At 44.5% G+C, this 18,559-nt stretch overlaps 1 protein-coding gene across 1 annotated transcript in view; it reads left to right on the top strand.

Moving 5' to 3' along the window:
- The window catches only part of LOC128381828 (glutamate receptor ionotropic, delta-1-like), a 78,654-nt gene that overhangs the window by 13,321 nt on the left and 46,774 nt on the right, over window positions 1–18,559 (top strand). The window contains exons 4-6 of the mRNA XM_053341858.1: window positions 3,410–3,484; window positions 5,966–6,308; window positions 12,119–12,257. Of these exons, the coding sequence (XP_053197833.1) occupies window positions 3,410–3,484; window positions 5,966–6,308; window positions 12,119–12,257 (557 nt within the window). The remainder of the gene's footprint in view (window positions 1–3,409; window positions 3,485–5,965; window positions 6,309–12,118; window positions 12,258–18,559) is intronic.

Genomic DNA, 18,559 nt, shown 5'->3' with positions numbered 1-18,559 from the left:
CTGTCCTTTCTTCCTTCCTTCCTTCCTTCTGTCCTTCCTTCCTTCGTTTCTTCCTTCCTTCCTACTCTCCTACCTTCCTTCCTTCCTTCCTACTTTCCTACCTTCCTTCCTTCTGTCCTTCATTCCTTCTTTCCCTCCTTCCTTCCTACCATCTGTCCTTTCTTCCTTCCTTCCTTCCTTCTTTCCTTCCTTCCTTCCTTTCTTTCCATCTGTCCTTTCTCCTTTCCTTCTGTCCTCCCTTCCTTCCTTCCTTTCTTCCTACCTTCCTACCTTAAGTCCAAGTGTGCTCCAAATAAGCCCACGTCATGATCATCAGTAATAGATTACACTTTATATTTATTATATAATTAAATTGCTCTAATCTCACCCACGAAGCTCTGATTGGTTCAGTTTTCTCTTCTTTCTTTCTTCCTACCTTCCTTCCTTCCTTCCTTACTACCTTCCTTCCTTCCTTCCTTCCTTACTACCTTCCTTTCTTCCTTTCTTCCTTCCTACCTTCCTTCCTACTTTCCTTCCTTCCCTCCTTCCTACTTTCCTTCCTTCCTACTTTCCTTCCTTCCTTCCTTCCTTCCTTTCTTCCTTCTTTCCTTCCTTCCTTTGTTTCTTCCTTCTTTCCTTTCTCCCTTCCTTCCTTCCTTCCTTCCTTCCTACTTTCCTACCTTCCTTCCTTCCTTCCTACTTTCCTACCTTCCTTCCTTCCTTCCTACTTTCCTACCTTCCTTCCTTCCTCCCTTTCTTCCTTCCTTCGTTTCTTCCTTCCTTCCTTCCTTATTTCCTTCCTTCCTTCCTTCCTTCCTTCCTTGAAGGAGCCCACGTCATGATCATCAGTAATAGATTACACTTTTATTTATTATATAATTAAATTGCTCTAATCTCACCCATGAAGCTCTGATTGGCTCAGTTTTCTCCAAATGATCGAAACACCAAAACTGTTTCTGACTTCAACAAAACCTCAAAACCTCAAAACCTTCAACCCTCACAGCTCAGAGCTCAGAGTGAGTTTCTCTCCACCTCAACACTTTCATTTATTTATATTTATATATATTTTCTTTTTTTGGATAGAGGCATTGATCCAGCACCTGGGCTAAACCAGCTCCTCCGCTCAGTGTGATTAGTTTAAGCGATACAAACACCTGAGCATCACACACACACACACACACACACACACACACACACACACACACACACACACACACACACACACACACACACACACACACACACACACTTCTGCCAGAACTTCCTGCAGCTCCGGCTCAGAGATGCCGGTCTAACCAAGTGAGACTAATACCTCCACCCTGCAGTTCATCTCCTGCAGCTGCAACACTTCCAGATAGAGGAGCAGACACACAACTACACACAACTACACACACACACACACACACACACACACACACACTGCTGCTACACTTCCAGATAGAGGAGCAGACACACAACTACACACAACTACACACACAACTACACATACACACACACACACACACACACACACACACACACACACACACTGCTGCTACACTTCCAGATAGAGGAGCAGACACACAACACACACAACTACACACACAACTACACACACAACTACACATACACACACACACACACACACAGACACGCACACACTGCTGCAACACTTCCAGATAGAGGAGCAGACACACAACTACACACAACTACACACAACTACACACAACTACACACAATACACACAACTACACACACACAACTATACACAACACACACACAGACACACAATACACAACTATACACAACAACACACAACACACAACACACACAACACATACACACACACTGCTACACACACACACAAACAGTTACACACTCACTGCTGCTACACACACACACACACACACTGCTACACACACACACTGCTACACACACACACACAGCTACACACACTGCTACACATACACACACTGCTGCTACACACACAGCTACACACACACACACTGCTGCTACACACACACACACACACTACTACTACACACACACACTGCTACACACACACACTGCTGCTACACACACAGCTACACACACACACACTGCTGCTACACACACACACACACACTACTACTACACACACACACTGCTACACACACACACTGCTGCTACACACACAGCTACACACACACACACTACTACTACACACACACACTGCTACACACACACACTGCTGCTACACACACACACTGCTACACACACACACACTGCTACACACACACACAGCTACACACACACACTGCTACACACACACTGCTGCTACACACACACACACAGCTACACACACACACACACACACACACACACACACACACACCCAGCTGTTATCTCAGTGTGCTGCAGCTCAGCCGCGTCCATCGTGACATAAAGAAGGTTTTAATGGCGGCTGCAGCAGATTTCCTCTCTGACAGCTGCAGCTTTATTTTATCTTCACGTAAACTTTTAAACTCATTTTACTTCCTGCTACACGTCAAGTTTGTTTTTCCCTCCGTGAGTCGACTGCAGCCTCAAAGGTTTAACCCATATATATACTGTTAGGGTCAAATTTAACGCCACAAATGTGCTTTTATTTTGAAATTCGATGGCTTTTTCTAAAGTGGCCTAAAATACATTTTCACATGAGAGATAAATCCATGAAAAACTGCTGGACATAGATTTTAAGAAAGGAGGGAGGGAGGAAGGGAGGAGGGAAGGAAGGAAGGAAGGAAGGAAGGATGGAAAGAAAGTAAGAAGGAAGGAAGGAAGGAAGGAAGGAAGGAAGGAAAGGAGGAAAGAAGAAGGGATGGAAGAAGGAAGGAAGGAGGGATGGAAAGGAGGGAGAAAGGAAGGAAAGGAGGGAGGAAAGGAGAGAGGAGTGAAGGAAGGAAAGAAAGGAGGGAGGAAGGAAAGGAGGAAGGAAAGAAGGAAGGGAGGGAGGGAAGGAAGGAAAGGATGGAGAAAGGAGGGAAGGGAGGAAGGAAAGGAGGGAGGAAGAAGGAAGGAATGAGGGAAGGAAGGACGGAAGGAAGGGAGGGCGGAAGGAGAGATGAAGGAAAGGAGGGAGGAAGAAGGGAGGGAGGAAAGAAGGGAGGGAGGAAGGAAGGAAGGAAGGAAGGACAGATGGAGGGAAGGACGGAAGGGAAGAAAGAAAGAAGGAAGGAAGGAAGGAAAGGAGGCAGGAAGAAGGAAGGGAGGAAGAAAGGACAGGACAAAGAAAAGAAGGAACAGTGGAACCAGACGACACAAGGGTTAATGATTGATGGTGAATGTATGAACAGGAACAGGAAGTAAAGGGTTAAAAACAGGAAGTAAAGGGTTAAATCTTCATATTTCTCAGAGTAGAATAAGAAAGTGAACTCAGCCTGGCTCGTCTGTATTTTTGGGTTTCCTGGCTGAACTCTCTCTTTGCTTCCAGGTGGCCGACAGTAAATATGGATCGAAGCTTCCCAACGGCTCGTGGAACGGGATGATCGGTGACCTCATCAACAAGGTAAACCCAACTTCTACTGTTAGTTCACTTTCACCACCAACACTAACCCAACTTCTACTGTTAGTTCACTTTCACCGCCAACACTAACCCAACTTCTACTGTTAGTTCACTTTCACCGCCAACACTAACCCAACTTCTACTGTTAGTTCACTTTCACCGCCAGCACTAACCCAACTTCTACTGTTAGTTCACTTTCACCGCCAACACTAACCCAACTTCTACTGTTAGTTCACTTTCACCGCCAACACTAACCCAACTTCTACTGTTAGTTCACTTTCACTTTCACCGCCAACACTAACCCAACTTCTACCGTTAGTTCACTTTCACCGCCAACACTAACCCAACTTCTACCGTTAGTTCACTTTCACCGCCAACACTAACCCAACTTCTACCGTTAGTTCACTTTCACCGCCAACACTAACCCAACTTCTACCGTTAGTTCACTTTCACCGCCAACACTAACCCAACTTCTACCGTTAGTTCACTTTCACCGCCAACACTAACCCAACTTCTACCGTTAGTTCACTTTCACCGCCAACACTAACCCAACTTCTACCGTTAGTTCACTTTCACCGCCAACACTAACCCAACTTCTACCGTTAGTTCACTTTCACCGCCAACACTAACCCAACTTCTACCGTTAGTTCACTTTCACCGCCAACACTAACCCAACTTCTACCGTTAGTTCACTTTCACCGCCAACACTAACCCAACTTCTACCGTTAGTTCACTTTCACCGCCAACACTAACCCAACTTCTACCGTTAGTTCACTTTCACCGCCAACACTAACCCAACTTCTACCGTTAGTTCACTTTCACCGCCAACACTAACCCAACTTCTACCGTTAGTTCACTTTCACCGCCAACACTAACCCAACTTCTACCGTTAGTTCACTTTCACCGCCAACACTAACCCAACTTCTACCGTTAGTTCACTTTCACCGCCAACACTAACCCAACTTCTACCGTTAGTTCACTTTCACCGCCAACACTAACCCAACTTCTACCGTTAGTTCACTTTCACCGCCAACACTAACCCAACTTCTACCGTTAGTTCACTTTCACCCCCAACACTAACCCAACTTCTACTGTTAGTTCACTTTCACCGCCAACACTAACCCAACTTCTACTGTTAGTTCACTTTCACCGCCAACACTAACCCAACTTCTACTGTTAGTTCACTTTCACCACCAGCACTAACCCAACCTCTACTGTTAGTTCACTTTCACCACCAGCACTAACCCAACTTCTACTGTTAGTTCACTTTCACCGACAGCACTAACCCAACTTCTACTGTTAGTTCACTTTCACCGCCAACACTAACCCAACTTCTACTGTTAGTTCAGTTTCACCGCCAGCACTAACCCAACTTCTACTGTTAGTTCACTTTCACCACCAACACTAACCCAACTTCTACTGTTAGTTCACTTTCACCGCCAACACTAACCCAACTTCTACTGTTAGTTCACTTTCACCACCAACACTAACCCAACTTCTACTGTTAGTTCACTTTCACCTGCAGCACTAACCCAATGTCTCTCTGAGCTCCACATGGAGGGAAATCTGCTATCTTTATCTGTGGATAAATTAACTTTGTTCCTCCTCCACCACCTCCTCCTCCTCTTCCTCCTCCTCCAACTCCTCTTCCTTCTCCTCCTCCTCCTCCTCCCCCTCCTCCTTCACCTCCTTCACCTCTTCCTCTTTCTCCTCCTTTTCCTCCTATTCGTCCTCCACCTCCTCCTCCTCCCCAACCACCTCCTCTTCCTCTCCTCCACTAACTCCATCTCCTCCTCTTCCTCCTCCTCCGCTCCCTCCTCTTCCTCCTGCTCTTCCTCCACCACCTCCTCCTCCTCTTCCTCCTCCTCCTCCTCACCCTCTTCCTCCTCCTCCTCCCCCTCCTCCTCTCCCTCCTCTCCTTCCTCCTCCCCCTCCTCCACCACCACCACCTCCTCTTCCTCCTCCTCCTCCCCACCACCTCCTCTTACTCTTCCCTCTCCTCCTTTTCCTCCTCTTCCTCCTCCTCGTCTTCCTCCTCGTCTTCCTCCCCCTCCTCTTCCCCCCCCCACCTTCACCTTCTCCTCCTCTTCCTCCTCCTCTTCCTCTTTCTCCTCCCCTTCTCCTCCTCCTCCTCCTCTTCCTCCTCCTCCTTCTCCTTGTCGTCTTTCTCCTCCTTCACCTCTTCCTCTTTCTCCTCCTTTTCCTCCTCTTCGTCCTCTTCCTCCACCACCACCTCCTCATCCTTCACCTCTTCCTCCTCCTCTTCCTTCTTCACCCCCCCTCCCACTCCCCCTCCTCTTCCTTCTCCACCCAATCTTCCACCCACTCCTCCACCCACTCCTCTTCCTCCTCCTTCTCCACCTCCTCTTCCTCCTCCTCCTCCACCTCTTCCTCCTCCTCCTCCTTCTCCACCTCCCACTCCCCCTCCTCTTCCTCCTCCACCCACTCCACCTCCTCCCCCTCCTCTCCCTCCTCCTCCTCCAGAGAGCCGACCTGGCGGTGTCGGCCATCACCATCACCCCGGAGCGTGAGAACATCGTGGACTTCAGTAAGCGTTACCTTGACTACAGCGTTGGCATCCTGCTGAGGAAACCCGAGGAGAAGATCAACATCTTCTCTCTGTTCGCTCCGTTCGACCTCGCCGTGTGGGCGTGCATCGCCGCCGCCATCCCCGTGGTCGGCGTGCTCATCTTCCTGCTCAACCGGCTGCAGGCGCTGCGCTCCTCCTCCAATCAGAACGTGCCGCCGGGGCAGCCGGCCAATGGCGTTGGGTCTGGTACTCTGCACAGCGCCATCTGGATCGTGTACGGAGCGTTCGTACAGCAAGGTGAGACTGACTTCTATCTATCTATCTATCCATCTATCCATCTATCCATCTATCTATCTATCTATCTATCTATCTATCCATCCATCTGTTTGCCTATATGATTCAAGGACGATATTGGTTCATTTAAACGATATGATCCGAATCGATTCAGTAACTTTTTAGCCAAAACTTCAACCAGTGTGACTGAAATAAATACCTGGATACTGGACACTGCAGGTGAAGTTTCCTAGATCCCTGTTGTTTCTTGTAATAGGGAACCCCTATTACAGGGCTAGGGTTTAATGATCAGCCCATGCCAGTTTTGTACGACACTCTAACAACAGATTGCATGACTTAGTGTAACGTTAAAGCATCTTTCATAGTCCTGACCCAACAAGGATTCTCCTGAACTCACTTCAGTCAATCAGTCTTTATTTATATAGCACCAAATCACAACAAAAATCATCTAAAAGCACTTTTCACATATGTCAGGTCTAGATCGTACTCTTTAATTTAATATAAAGAAACCCAACACTCCTCCACGAGCAGCACTTGGTGACAGCAGCAAGAAAAAACTCCCTTTAACAAGAAGGAACCTCAGGCAGAACCATCTACCTCAAACTCTGCCAGCATCTATCAGCACTTCTCTAGTTTTAGTTTTTTTAGGGCTGTCAAACGATTAATTTTTAAAATTGAGATTAATCGCAGAATTTCCATAGTTAATCACGATTAATGGCGTTTTGAATTGCATGTTTAAAATCCTGTTATTTTCCATTTGAAGGCAGTTTTAAGCCCATAATGTAAAGCATTTCTTACCAGAGTGTCTTAACTGGGAATCAATCACGGCTCTGCTGCGACTCCCACACTCCAAAATGGTCCTTTGGTGGAGCTGAGGCTGGCTTGGCTGCACCTGGGTGTTTAGCGTGGCACAGTTTGACACAGGTTGCATTTTACTTTTGACTTGTCAACTGAAGCGTCTGGAAGTGTTTTAAAGTTAAACAAGCCGTTCAAAAGTCCAGTAGCTCTCTTACTTTCCATCAGCGCGGTAGGTTTACTGCAGGAGGCCACTTCAAAGCATAGCGCTACAGCTAGAGGAGCCGTCTACGGGGGAGTAGAAGGGACAAAAAGGCTTGCAACATTAAAATGAGATTAAAAAAATTAACTCGTTATGAATTGCATTAATCTAATCGTGATTAACGCGTTAACACTGACAGCCCTGTTTTTTTTTCATGGTTTTCTTTATTTTTTCATCAAACACAGTCTGATAAACATCTGTGAACTCTACCTGCCCCTGCAGCAGAGAGCAGCCCGACCAAAGTTCAGTGCAGACATTAAATATGAACCATAACTGGCTTCATCTGCTGTTACAGTGGCGGCTTTTTATCATTCAGTGGAGGCTTTTATGTTAATGTTCCTTATGACTTCATTTAGACCTAACGGGACATTTACAGAGAGAGCAGCCGTCTGTTTCTCTCTCACGCTGCATGACTGATGGATCCTAAAACTTATTTTGCTGTTGAAGTCTTAATGAATGAACAGCGCTACGTTTCCATCAGCATCATTTAACGTTATCAGAGAGTGAATCCACATATAGGCTCAGAGAGAGAGAGAGATGCTCAGAGTATTACTCCTTCCTCCTTCCCTTCCCTCCTTACTCCTTTCCTTACTCCTTCCTTCCTTTCTTCCTTCCTCCCTCCTTTCCTTCCTTTCTCCCTCACTCCTTTCCTTCCTTCCTCCCTCCTTACTCCTTTTCTTCCTCCCTTCCTCCTCTCCTTCCTTCCTTCCTTCCTCCCTCCTTACTACTTTTCGTCCTCCCTTCCTCCCTTCTCTCTCTCCTTCCTTCCTTCCTTCCTTCCTTCTTCCCTCCCTCCTTACTCCTTTCCTTACTCCTTCCTTTCTTCCTTCCTTCCTCCCTCACTCCTTTCCTTCCTTCCTCCCTCCTTACTCCTTTTCTTCCTCCCTTCCTCCTCTCCTTCCTTCCTTCCTTCCTCCCTCCTTACTACTTTTCGTCCTCCCTTCCTCCCTTCTCTCTCTCCTTCCTTCCTTCCTTCCTCCTTTCCTTCCTCCCTCCCTACTCTTTCCTTCCTTCCTTCCTTCCTTCCTTCCTTCCTTCCTTCCTTCCTCCCTCACTCCCTCTCTCCCTCCCTCCTTACTCCCTTTCTTCCTTTCTTCCTTCCTTCTCTCCTTACTTCCTCCTTTCCTTCCTTCCTCCCTCTCTCCCTCCTTACTTGCTACGTTTCCATCAGCATCATTTAACGTTATCAGAGAGTGAATCCACATATAGGCTCAGAGAGAGAGAGAGATGCTCAGAGTATTACTCCTTCCTCCTTCCCTTCCCTCCTTACTCCTTTCCTTACTCCTTCCTTCCTTTCTTCCTTCCTCCCTCCTTTCCTTCCTTTCTCCCTCACTCCTTTCCTTCCTTCCTCCCTCCTTACTCCTTTTCTTCCTCCCTTCCTCCTCTCCTTCCTTCCTTCCTTCCTCCCTCCTTACTACTTTTCGTCCTCCCTTCCTCCCTTCTCTCTCTCCTTCCTTCCTTCCTTCCTTCCTTCTTCCCTCCCTCCTTACTCCTTTCCTTACTCCTTCCTTTCTTCCTTCCTTCCTCCCTCACTCCTTTCCTTCCTTCCTCCCTCCTTACTCCTTTTCTTCCTCCCTTCCTCCTCTCCTTCCTTCCTTCCTTCCTCCCTCCTTACTACTTTTCGTCCTCCCTTCCTCCCTTCTCTCTCTCCTTCCTTCCTTCCTTCCTCCTTTCCTTCCTCCCTCCCTACTCTTTCCTTCCTTCCTTCCTTCCTTCCTTCCTTCCTTCCTTCCTTCCTCCCTCACTCCCTCTCTCCCTCCCTCCTTACTCCCTTTCTTCCTTTCTTCCTTCCTTCTCTCCTTACTTCCTCCTTTCCTTCCTTCCTCCCTCTCTCCCTCCTTACTTGCTACGTTTCCATCAGCATCATTTAACGTTATCAGAGAGTGAATCCACATATAGGCTCAGAGAGAGAGAGAGATGCTCAGAGTATTACTGCGCTTGTTTGAGGGGATTTTAACTTCTTTCGCTCCGGTCGCATCACAAGGGGAAAATATCTGATGTGAGAAGAATCAGCTGCTGGAAGGAGGAAGGAAGGAAAGGAGGGAGGGAGGAAGGAAGGAAGGAAGGAAGGAAAGGAGGGAGGAAGGATCACAAGGGGAAAATATCTGATGTGAGAAGAATCAGCTGCTGGAAGGAGGAAGGAAGGAAAGGAGTAAGGGAGGAAGGAAGGAAAGGAGGGAGGAAAGGAGTGAGGGAGGAAGGCAGGAAGGAAAGGAGGGAGGAAGGATCACAAGGGGAAAATATCTGATGTGAGAAGAATCAGCTGCTGGAAGGAGGAAGGAAGGAAAGGAGTAAGGGAGGAAGGAAGGAAAGGAGGGAGGAAGGATCACAAGGGGAAAATATCTGATGTGAGGAGAATCAGCTACTGGAAGGAGGAAGGAAGGAAAGGAGTAAGGGAGGAAGGAAGGAAAGGAGGGAGGAAGGATCACAAGGGGAAAATATCTGATATGAGAAGAATCAGCTGCTGGAAGGAGGAAGGAAGGAAAGGAGTGAGGGAGGAAGGAAGGAAAGGAGTGAGGGAGGAAGGAAGGAAGGAAAGGAGGGAGGAAGGATCACAAGGGGAAAATATCTGATGTGAGGAGAATCAGCTGCTTCACATCGACTCTCTCACAGTGTTTCATTCAGTAGGTTTTTAACCTTCCTGTCGTCCTCCCGGGTCAAATTGACCCCATCTCTTTTGACTGTTCCTTCCTTCCTTCCTTCCTTCCATCCTCCCTTCCTCCCTCCTTGCTCCTTTTCCCCTTCAGCGGACCAGAACCGGCCCGCTGAAGGGTACGATCTGGCCCACTTTCCTTTCTGTGTCCTTTCCCTTCCATCTGTCCTTCCTACCTTCCTTTTTTCCTTTCTTCGTTAGTTTGTTCCTTCCTTCCTTCCTTCCTTACTTCCTTTCTTCCTTCCTTCCTTCCTTCCTTCCTTCCCTCATTCTTTGCTTCCTACCTACCTACCTTCCTTTCCTTCCTTCCTTCCTTCCTTACTTCCTTTCTTCCCTCATTCCTTCCTTCCTACCTACCTTCCATCCTTCCTTCCCTCCTTCTGTATTTCCTTCCTACCTTTCTTCCCTCTTTCTTTTTGTCTGTCTTTCCTTCCTTCCTCCGTTTCTTCCATCTGTCCTTCCTTCCTTCCTCCCCTTTTTCCTTCTGTCGTTCCTTCCTTCCTTCGTCACAGGTTTGATCCCTGCATGTGTCTCAGTGCGCTGTCCTCACACTTCGACCCGTCTCTCTCTCTCTCAGATCGTCTCTCAGCTCGGCCGCTCAGCTGTTCGGCTGAAATCAATCACAGCGAGGGGAAGATTAGCTGCCGTGTAAAGATGGATTTCAGTTTGCTTTTTTTTTTTAAGAGGGTTTTTAATTTAGAGCAGTTACACGGATTATGCAGCAAAAAGGATTTGTAGCATCTGAAATATTTAACAGAGAAGCAGAAGCAAGACCATCGAACTTTGAAGTGCTTAAATGAATTAGTGGGAGGCAGATTACAGCGAGAGAGAGAGAGATCCAGGAAACTTCATCTGTGGAACAATGGCTGCAGATTTATGAATGTTTCTTTTAACCTCAAACTGATCCCGAATCTGCTTTTTATCTTTATATCTTTACCTTAAATCAGCTGTTTGAAAAAAAAGTGACTTTACAGAGATGTTTTATTCATGGTGATTCTACAGACTTTGGTTTTAAATCAAGAAATTCTCACATATAAAGAAAATAAAACATTAAAGTCCATGAATAAAGTTATTTGTAATAAAGTGGAAGGACATAGATTTTCATTTTTTAACAAACGTCCTCTCAAAGGTCTAAAAATGTAATCGGTCCCCGTAATGATAGCAGAACAAGAACACACACACACACACACACACAGTAACACATCCACACTCATACACACTGTAACACACACATACACACACACACACACACTCACACACAAAGACACACATACACACTCACACACACACTGTAACACCTGCAAACATGAATGTTCAAACCCACTAACCTTTATACATATGTACAAGGAGATCCACACACACACTTTAACACACACATACACATTCACACACCCACGCTCACACACACTCACGCACAAAGACACACATACAAACACACTCACACACAAAGACACACATACATACTCACACACACACACTGTAACACCTGCAAACATGAATGTTCAAATCTTCTAACCCTCATATGTATGTACAAGGAGATCCACACACTCTCACACACACACACACACACACACACACAGCAGCGGCACCCAGCTGCATCTATTATGGTCTGGCAGGTTGCCTAGGAAACCTTTTAGTTCTAACAGGTTGTGATTAGATGCAGCCGCGCCGCCTGTGATGAAGCGGCCGCTCTCGCTTGCTGTTTTGAAGCAGGCGGCAGGTGGCCGCCACGGTTGCCGGGAGCAACCTGTAACTGAGATGTCACAGGTCTGATCCCCTGTAACATGTGTCCATTAACACCTGTGTGATCTGGAGCTGGATGGATGGAAACACTGGAAAACACCCAGTATGGGGTTAGAGAGAGTCTGAATGAAGGCCAGCAGGTGTGTGTGTGTGTGTGTGTGTGTGTGTGTGTGTGTGTGTGTGTGTGTGTGTGACTTTAGCCACTTTTGAGGACACAAACCACACTAAGTTGATTGATTTGGGACAAAATGTGATTTTAGGGTCTAAGTCTATTTAAATACCCCAAAACTGATCTGAAATCTGTGTGTGTGTGTGTGTGTGTGTGTGTGTGTGTGTGTGTGTGTGTGTGTGTGTTAATAGGTGGGGAAGGCGCGGTCGGTTCGGTGGCTCTCAGGATCGTCATGGGCAGCTGGTGGCTCTTCACGCTCATTGTGTGTTCATCGTACACCGCTAACCTGGCAGCGTATCTCACCGTGTCACGCATGGACCACGCTATACGGTAAGACACACATACACACACATACACGTTTTTAATACCTCGTGGGGACCCTGACTGGGTGGGTTCCAGCCTTTCTAAAGGGTCTAGAGACGTAATTTTAACTCTTAAATTCATCATAATTCTGTTTGACCAGGATAGACAAACACACACACACACACACACACATACACGTTTTACTACCTCGTGGGGACCCTGACTGGGTGGGTTCCAGCCTTTCTAAAGGGTCTAGAGACGTAATTTTAACTCTTAAATTCATCATAATTCTGTTTGACCAGGATAGACAAACACACACACACACACACACACACATACACGTTTTACTACCTCGTGGGGACCCTGACTGGGTGGGTTCCAGCCTTTCTAAAGGGTCTAGAGACGTAATTTTAACTCCTAAATTCATCATAATTCTGTTTGACCAGGATAGAAAAACGCACACACACACACACACACACACACACACACACACACACACACATACACACACAGCAGCAGCAGCTATTCGTCTTCATCAGCCGGACTAAAGTGAGTTCATTTAGTGTTTTTATGATCGGAGTCAGTCTGAATAAAGTTTACGGTGTTCATGTTCTTTAAAGACTTCACAGCTGTGACCCTGCTTCCACTAAACGGAGGTGATATCTTTTAATTGATCTCTGCGGAGAAATCGATTAACAGTCACGATAAAAATTGATTCAGCAGTTAAAACTAAATGCATGAATGCAGTCGTTAAAAAAATGTGGAAAAATGTAAATATTTAACTTCTTTTTTTGCACAGTCTGATGCAGTCAGCTGATAATTTTACATATATACACAAATATACAGTTTTTGCATTGGTTGATTAAATGTAATTATCAAACACTTGTGACTTGTAGCCACGCCCTAATGCATACCCTGCTTTATCGTCACATATAAAATCAGGGAGGCCAAAATGTCCCAAATGAACATCATACTGCATTGAAGAAGGCTTTAAACTAGCGATTGAGACCATAAACACATTTTGAAAACGTTTACTGAGGTTAGAAATCAAGTGAGAAGTTGGTGAATTCTCCATTGACTTGTATAGAGACGGTCGCCCCCTGGTGGCCTTTTGATAGAATGCAGCTCTAAGTTACTTCCTGGTTGGCCTCATTTCAGAGGACCGGAGCTCCCTGCCTGTATTAAACCAGTACTGTAATACTACATACTACATCACTATAATACTTTAACCTAAATAGATACTAATAGATAGAATTGATGCATACATTTAGCTGTTTTGGTTGTTTTACTTTTGCTTTAAGGGTTTGAGTGCTTCTTTCACAGCTGCAGGTTGGAGAAGCAGAGAGCTGATCTTATGATAAATGTAGAAGGTTCACTGTTAAAGCTTAAAATAAATGAACCTCTGAGTTCAAGTGTTTAATGTATCTGAAAGCAGAGAGAGTCTTGTGTTTAACACTCTGCCTGCCGACATTTAACCCTCCTGTTGTTCGTCAGGAACATTAAACATTAAACTCTCAGCTGGAGATGCTGCAGAAAAACAGTTTCAAAGTGTTCAGAAGTTCAAAATATGATTTGCATTATCATGTAGAGCTTCATAAATTCTGGATATCTCATGAATAAAAATGAATAAACTCACAAAACATGATGACTTAGAAAGAGAGAGAGAACAAAAGAGACTTTAATATTAAAGCAAGAGCACGAATTGAGTTATATTTGTTATTAAACTTTAAGTCACAGCAGTGGTTTCATTCACACAGCTCTAATGTAGTGAAGTCAGATAATTATTAATAATAATAATAATCAACTTTTTAGGATTACCTGAAAGTCCTAGAAGCCTTTCACTCTGCAGCAAACTGTTAAAGAAGACAGGAAGGAAGGAAGGAAGGAAGGAAGGAAGGAAAGGAAGAACCGAAGGAAGGAACGAAGGAAATATGGAAGTACAAAGTGAAGGAAGGAAAGAAGGAAGGAAGGAAATAAGGAAGTATAAAGTTAAGGATGGATGGGAGGAAGGTATGTCTTTGGTGTAACCATAAAAAGGAAGGAAAGAAGACAAAAAACAGGGAAGGGTTAGGAAAGAAGGAAAGAAAGATGGGAAGGAAGGAAGGAGGTAAAAAGTGAAGAAAGGATTATGGTAAAAATGTCTAAGTGGTGTAACCATAAAAACTTTGTACCAAATAATTGAACTTGCTTAAAAACAGTAAATTATCAACTAGTTTGATGATCTTACTTTATAACTTTTTATATTTTGTTTGTTTTACTTTAAAACTAAAAAACTAAACATAAAGAAAAGTAAGAGGAGAAATGTAAACGTGTTTTCATATCAGTATTTAAAATAAAACCTGAATATAATTGAAAAAAGGTTCATAGTCCTCTAAATATTACATCTACACTAATTTACTTTGTTTCTGCTCAATATAGATTTAATTATATTAATCAATCTATCAACATAATCCAACCAAAGAAAACTGTTAAATTATATATAAATGTTATTTTTTAAGCTTCTCTTTTCATTTAATTTAGATTTTTAAACATCTCAACACAAACACGCTGCTCCGTTAAAGGACACAGAGTCATTTTAATTAAACTTCATGTTGACTGAGAACAGAGAAACATGTCCAACCAGCTTCTTTTATTTAAGCCCAGGATGAAAATATGAATCCTAACAACGAGCTTCCTGAGCCTCAGACTGTAATTTCATGTTCCAGGTATGATTTGTGTTTTATTAATAAAAACTACTTTCATCCTTCAGAGGAAAAAAAACTGTAATTTCATCAAATAACTAGTTTGAAAAACAAGAAAAGTTGTTTCTTCTTTATTTTCCTCCAAAGTTTACTTTGAAATATATTGCAGCTTTGCACTCTGTCAGTAAACCAACTTATTAATCATGTTTTATTAAACTTTAATTGATAGGAAGAAAGAAAGAAAGAAATAAAGAAGGAAAGAAAGAAAGATGGAAGGACAGAGGAAAGGAAGGACAGAGGAAAGAAGGAAGGAAGGGAGGAAGGAAGGAAAGACAGACAGAGGAAAGAAGGAAGGGAGGAAGGAAAGGACAGGAAGGAACGAAGGATGGATGGGTGGAAGGATGAAAGGGAGGAAGAAGGAAGGAAGGAAGGTAGCAGGGAGGAAGGAAGGGAGGAAAGAAAAGAAGAAGGAAGGATGGAAGGGAGGAAGAAAGAAGGAAAGGAAAGGAAGGAATGAAAGGAAGGAGGAAGGAAGGATGGAAAGGAGGAACAGAGGAAAGAAGGAAGGTGGCAGGGAGGAAGAAGGGAGGAAGGGAGGGAAGAAGGACAGAGGAAAGAAGGAAGGGAGGAAAGGAAGGAAGGAAGGAAGGAAAGGAAGGAAGAAGGAAGGATGGAAGGGAGGAAGGAAGAAAGAAGGAAAGGATGGAAGGAAAGGAAGGAAGGACAGAGAAAAGAAGGAAGGTAGCAGGGAGGAAGGGAGGGAGGAAAGGAAGGGAGGAAAGAAGGAAGGGAGAAAGGAAAAGAAGGAAGGAAGGAAGAAAGAAGGATGGAGAAAGGAAAGGAAGGAAGGATGAAAGGGAGGAGCTTCTTTTATTTAAGCCCAGGATGAAAATATGAATCCTAACAACGAGCTTCCTGAGCCTCAGACTGTAATTTCATGTTCCAGGTATGATTTGTGTTTTATTAATAAAAACTACTTTCATCCTTCAGAGGAAAAAATAAACTGTAATTTCATCAAATAACTAGTTTGAAAAACAAGAAAAGTTGTTTCTTCTTTATTTTCCTCCAAAGTAACAAACAGCTATCTATATGAGTTATTGCAGAAAGAAAGAAAGAAAGAAAGAAAGAAAGAAAGATGGAAGGGAGGAAGAAAGAAGGAAAGGAAGGAAGGAAAGAAAGGAAGGACAGAGGAAAGAAGGAAGGAAGGAAGGTAGCAGGGAGGATGGAAGGGAGGAAAAGAAGGGAGGAAGGGAGGAAAGAAGGAACGGAGGAAGGAAGGAAGGATGGGTGGAAGGATAAAAGGGAGGAAGAAGGAAGGAAGGGAGGAAGGAAAGGAGGAAAGGAAGGAAAGAAGGAAGGGAGGAAGGAAAGGAGTGAAGGAAGGAAGGACAGAGGAAAGAAGGAAGGGAGGAAGGAAAGGAGGGAAGGAATGGAGAAAAGGAAAGGAAAGGAGGAAAGAAGGAAGGGAGGAAGAAAAAAGGATAGAAGGGAGGAAAGAAGGAAGGATGGAAGGGAGGAAGAAAGAAGGAAAGGAAGGAAGGAAGAAATAATGATGGAAGGGAGGAAAGAAGGAAGGGAGGAAGGAAACGAAGGGAGGAAGGAAACGAAGGAAGGAAGAAAGAAGGATGGAAGGGAGGAAGAAAGAAGGAAGGGAGGAAAGGAAAGGAAAGGAAAGGAAGGGAGGAAAGAAGGAAGGGAGGAAGGAAAGGAAAGGAAAGGAAGGGAAGAAAGAAGGAAGGGAGGAAGGAAAGGAAGGAAGGGAAGAAGGAAATGAAGGAAGGATGAAAGGGAGGAGCTTCTTTTATTTAAGCCCAGGATGAAAATATGAATCCTACCAACGAGCTTCCTGAGCCTCAGACTGTGATTTCATGTTCCAGGTATGATTTGTGTTTTATTAATAAAAACTACTTTCATCCTTCAGAGGAAAAAAAACTGTAATTTCATCAAATAACTAGTTTGGAAACAAGAAAAGTTGTTTCTTCTTTATTTTCCTCCAAAGTAACAAACAGCTATCTATATGAGTTATTGCAGAAAGAAAGAAAGAAAGAAAGAAAGAAAGAAAGAAAGAAAGAAAGAAAGAAAGAAAGATGGAAGGGAGGAAGAAAGAAGGAAAGGAAAGGAAGGAAGGAAAGAAAGGAAGGACAGAGGAAAGAAGGAAGGAAGGAAGGAAGTAAGGTGGCAGGGTGGATGGAAGGGAGGAAAAGAAGGGAGGAAGGGAGGGAAGAAGGACAGAGGAAAGAAGGAACGGAGGAAGGAAGGAAGGATGGGTGGAAGGATGAAAGGGAGGAAGAAGGAAGGAAGGGAGGAAGGAAAGGAGGAAAGGAAAGGAAGGAAAGAAGGAAGGGAGGAAGGAAAGGAGTGAAGGAAGGAAGGACAGAGGAAAGAAGGAAGGGAGGAAGGAAGGGAGGAAAGGAAAGGAAGGGAGGAAAGGAAGGGAGGAAAGAAGGAAGGGAGGAAGAAAAAAGGATAGAAGGGAGGAAAGAAGGAAGGATGGAAGGGAGGAAGAAAGAAGGAAAGGAAGGAAGGAAGAAATAATGATGGAAGGGAGGAAAGAAGGAAGGGAGGAAGGAAACGAAGGGAGGAAGGAAACGAAGGAAGGAAGAAGGAAGGATGGAAGGGAGGAAGAAAGAAGGAAGGGAGGAAGGAAACGAAGGGAGGAAAGGAAAGGAAGGAAGGAAGAAGGAAGGATGGAAGGGAGGAAGAAAGAAGGAAGGGAGGAAAGGAAAGGAAGGGAGGAAGGAAGGGAGGAAGGAAAGGAAGGAAGGGAAGGAAGGAAGGGAAGAAGGAAATGAAGGAAGGATGAAAGGGAGGAGCTTCTTTTATTTAAACCCAGGATGAAAATATGAATCCTAACAACGAGCTTCCTGAGCCTCAGACTGTAATTTCATGTTCCAGGTATGATTTGTGTTTTATTAATAAAAACTACTTTCATCCTTCAGAGGAAAAACTGTAATTTCATCAAATAACTAGTTTGAAAAACAAGAAAAGTTGTTTCTTCTTTATTTTCCTCCAAAGTAACAAACAGCTATCTATATGAGTTATTGCAGAAAGAAAGAAAGAAAGAAAGAAAGAAAGAAAGATGGAAGGGAGGAAGAAAGAAGGAAAGGAAGGAAGGAAAGAAAGGAAGGACAGAGGAAAGAAGGAAGGAAGGAAGGTAGCAGGGAGGATGGAAGGGAGGAAAAGAAGGGAGGAAGGGAGGAAAGAAGGAACGGAGGAAGGAAGGAAGGATGGGTGGAAGGATAAAAGGGAGGAAGAAGGAAGGAAGGGAGGAAGGAAAGGAGGAAAGGAAGGAAAGAAGGAAGGGAGGAAGGAAAGGAGTGAAGGAAGGAAGGACAGAGGAAAGAAGGAAGGGAGGAAGGAAAGGAGGGAAGGAATGGAGAAAAGGAAAGGAAAGGAGGAAAGAAGGAAGGGAGGAAGAAAAAAGGATAGAAGGGAGGAAAGAAGGAAGGATGGAAGGGAGGAAGAAAGAAGGAAAGGAAGGAAGGAAGAAATAATGATGGAAGGGAGGAAAGAAGGAAGGGAGGAAGGAAACGAAGGGAGGAAGGAAACGAAGGAAGGAAGAAAGAAGGATGGAAGGGAGGAAGAAAGAAGGAAGGGAGGAAAGGAAAGGAAAGGAAAGGAAGGGAGGAAAGAAGGAAGGGAGGAAGG

This window comes from Scomber japonicus, chromosome 20 (genome assembly GCF_027409825.1).
Source record: "Scomber japonicus isolate fScoJap1 chromosome 20, fScoJap1.pri, whole genome shotgun sequence".
Taxonomy (NCBI): Eukaryota; Metazoa; Chordata; class Actinopteri; order Scombriformes; family Scombridae; genus Scomber; species Scomber japonicus.
This window is presented reverse-complemented; position numbering and strand designations above follow the sequence as displayed.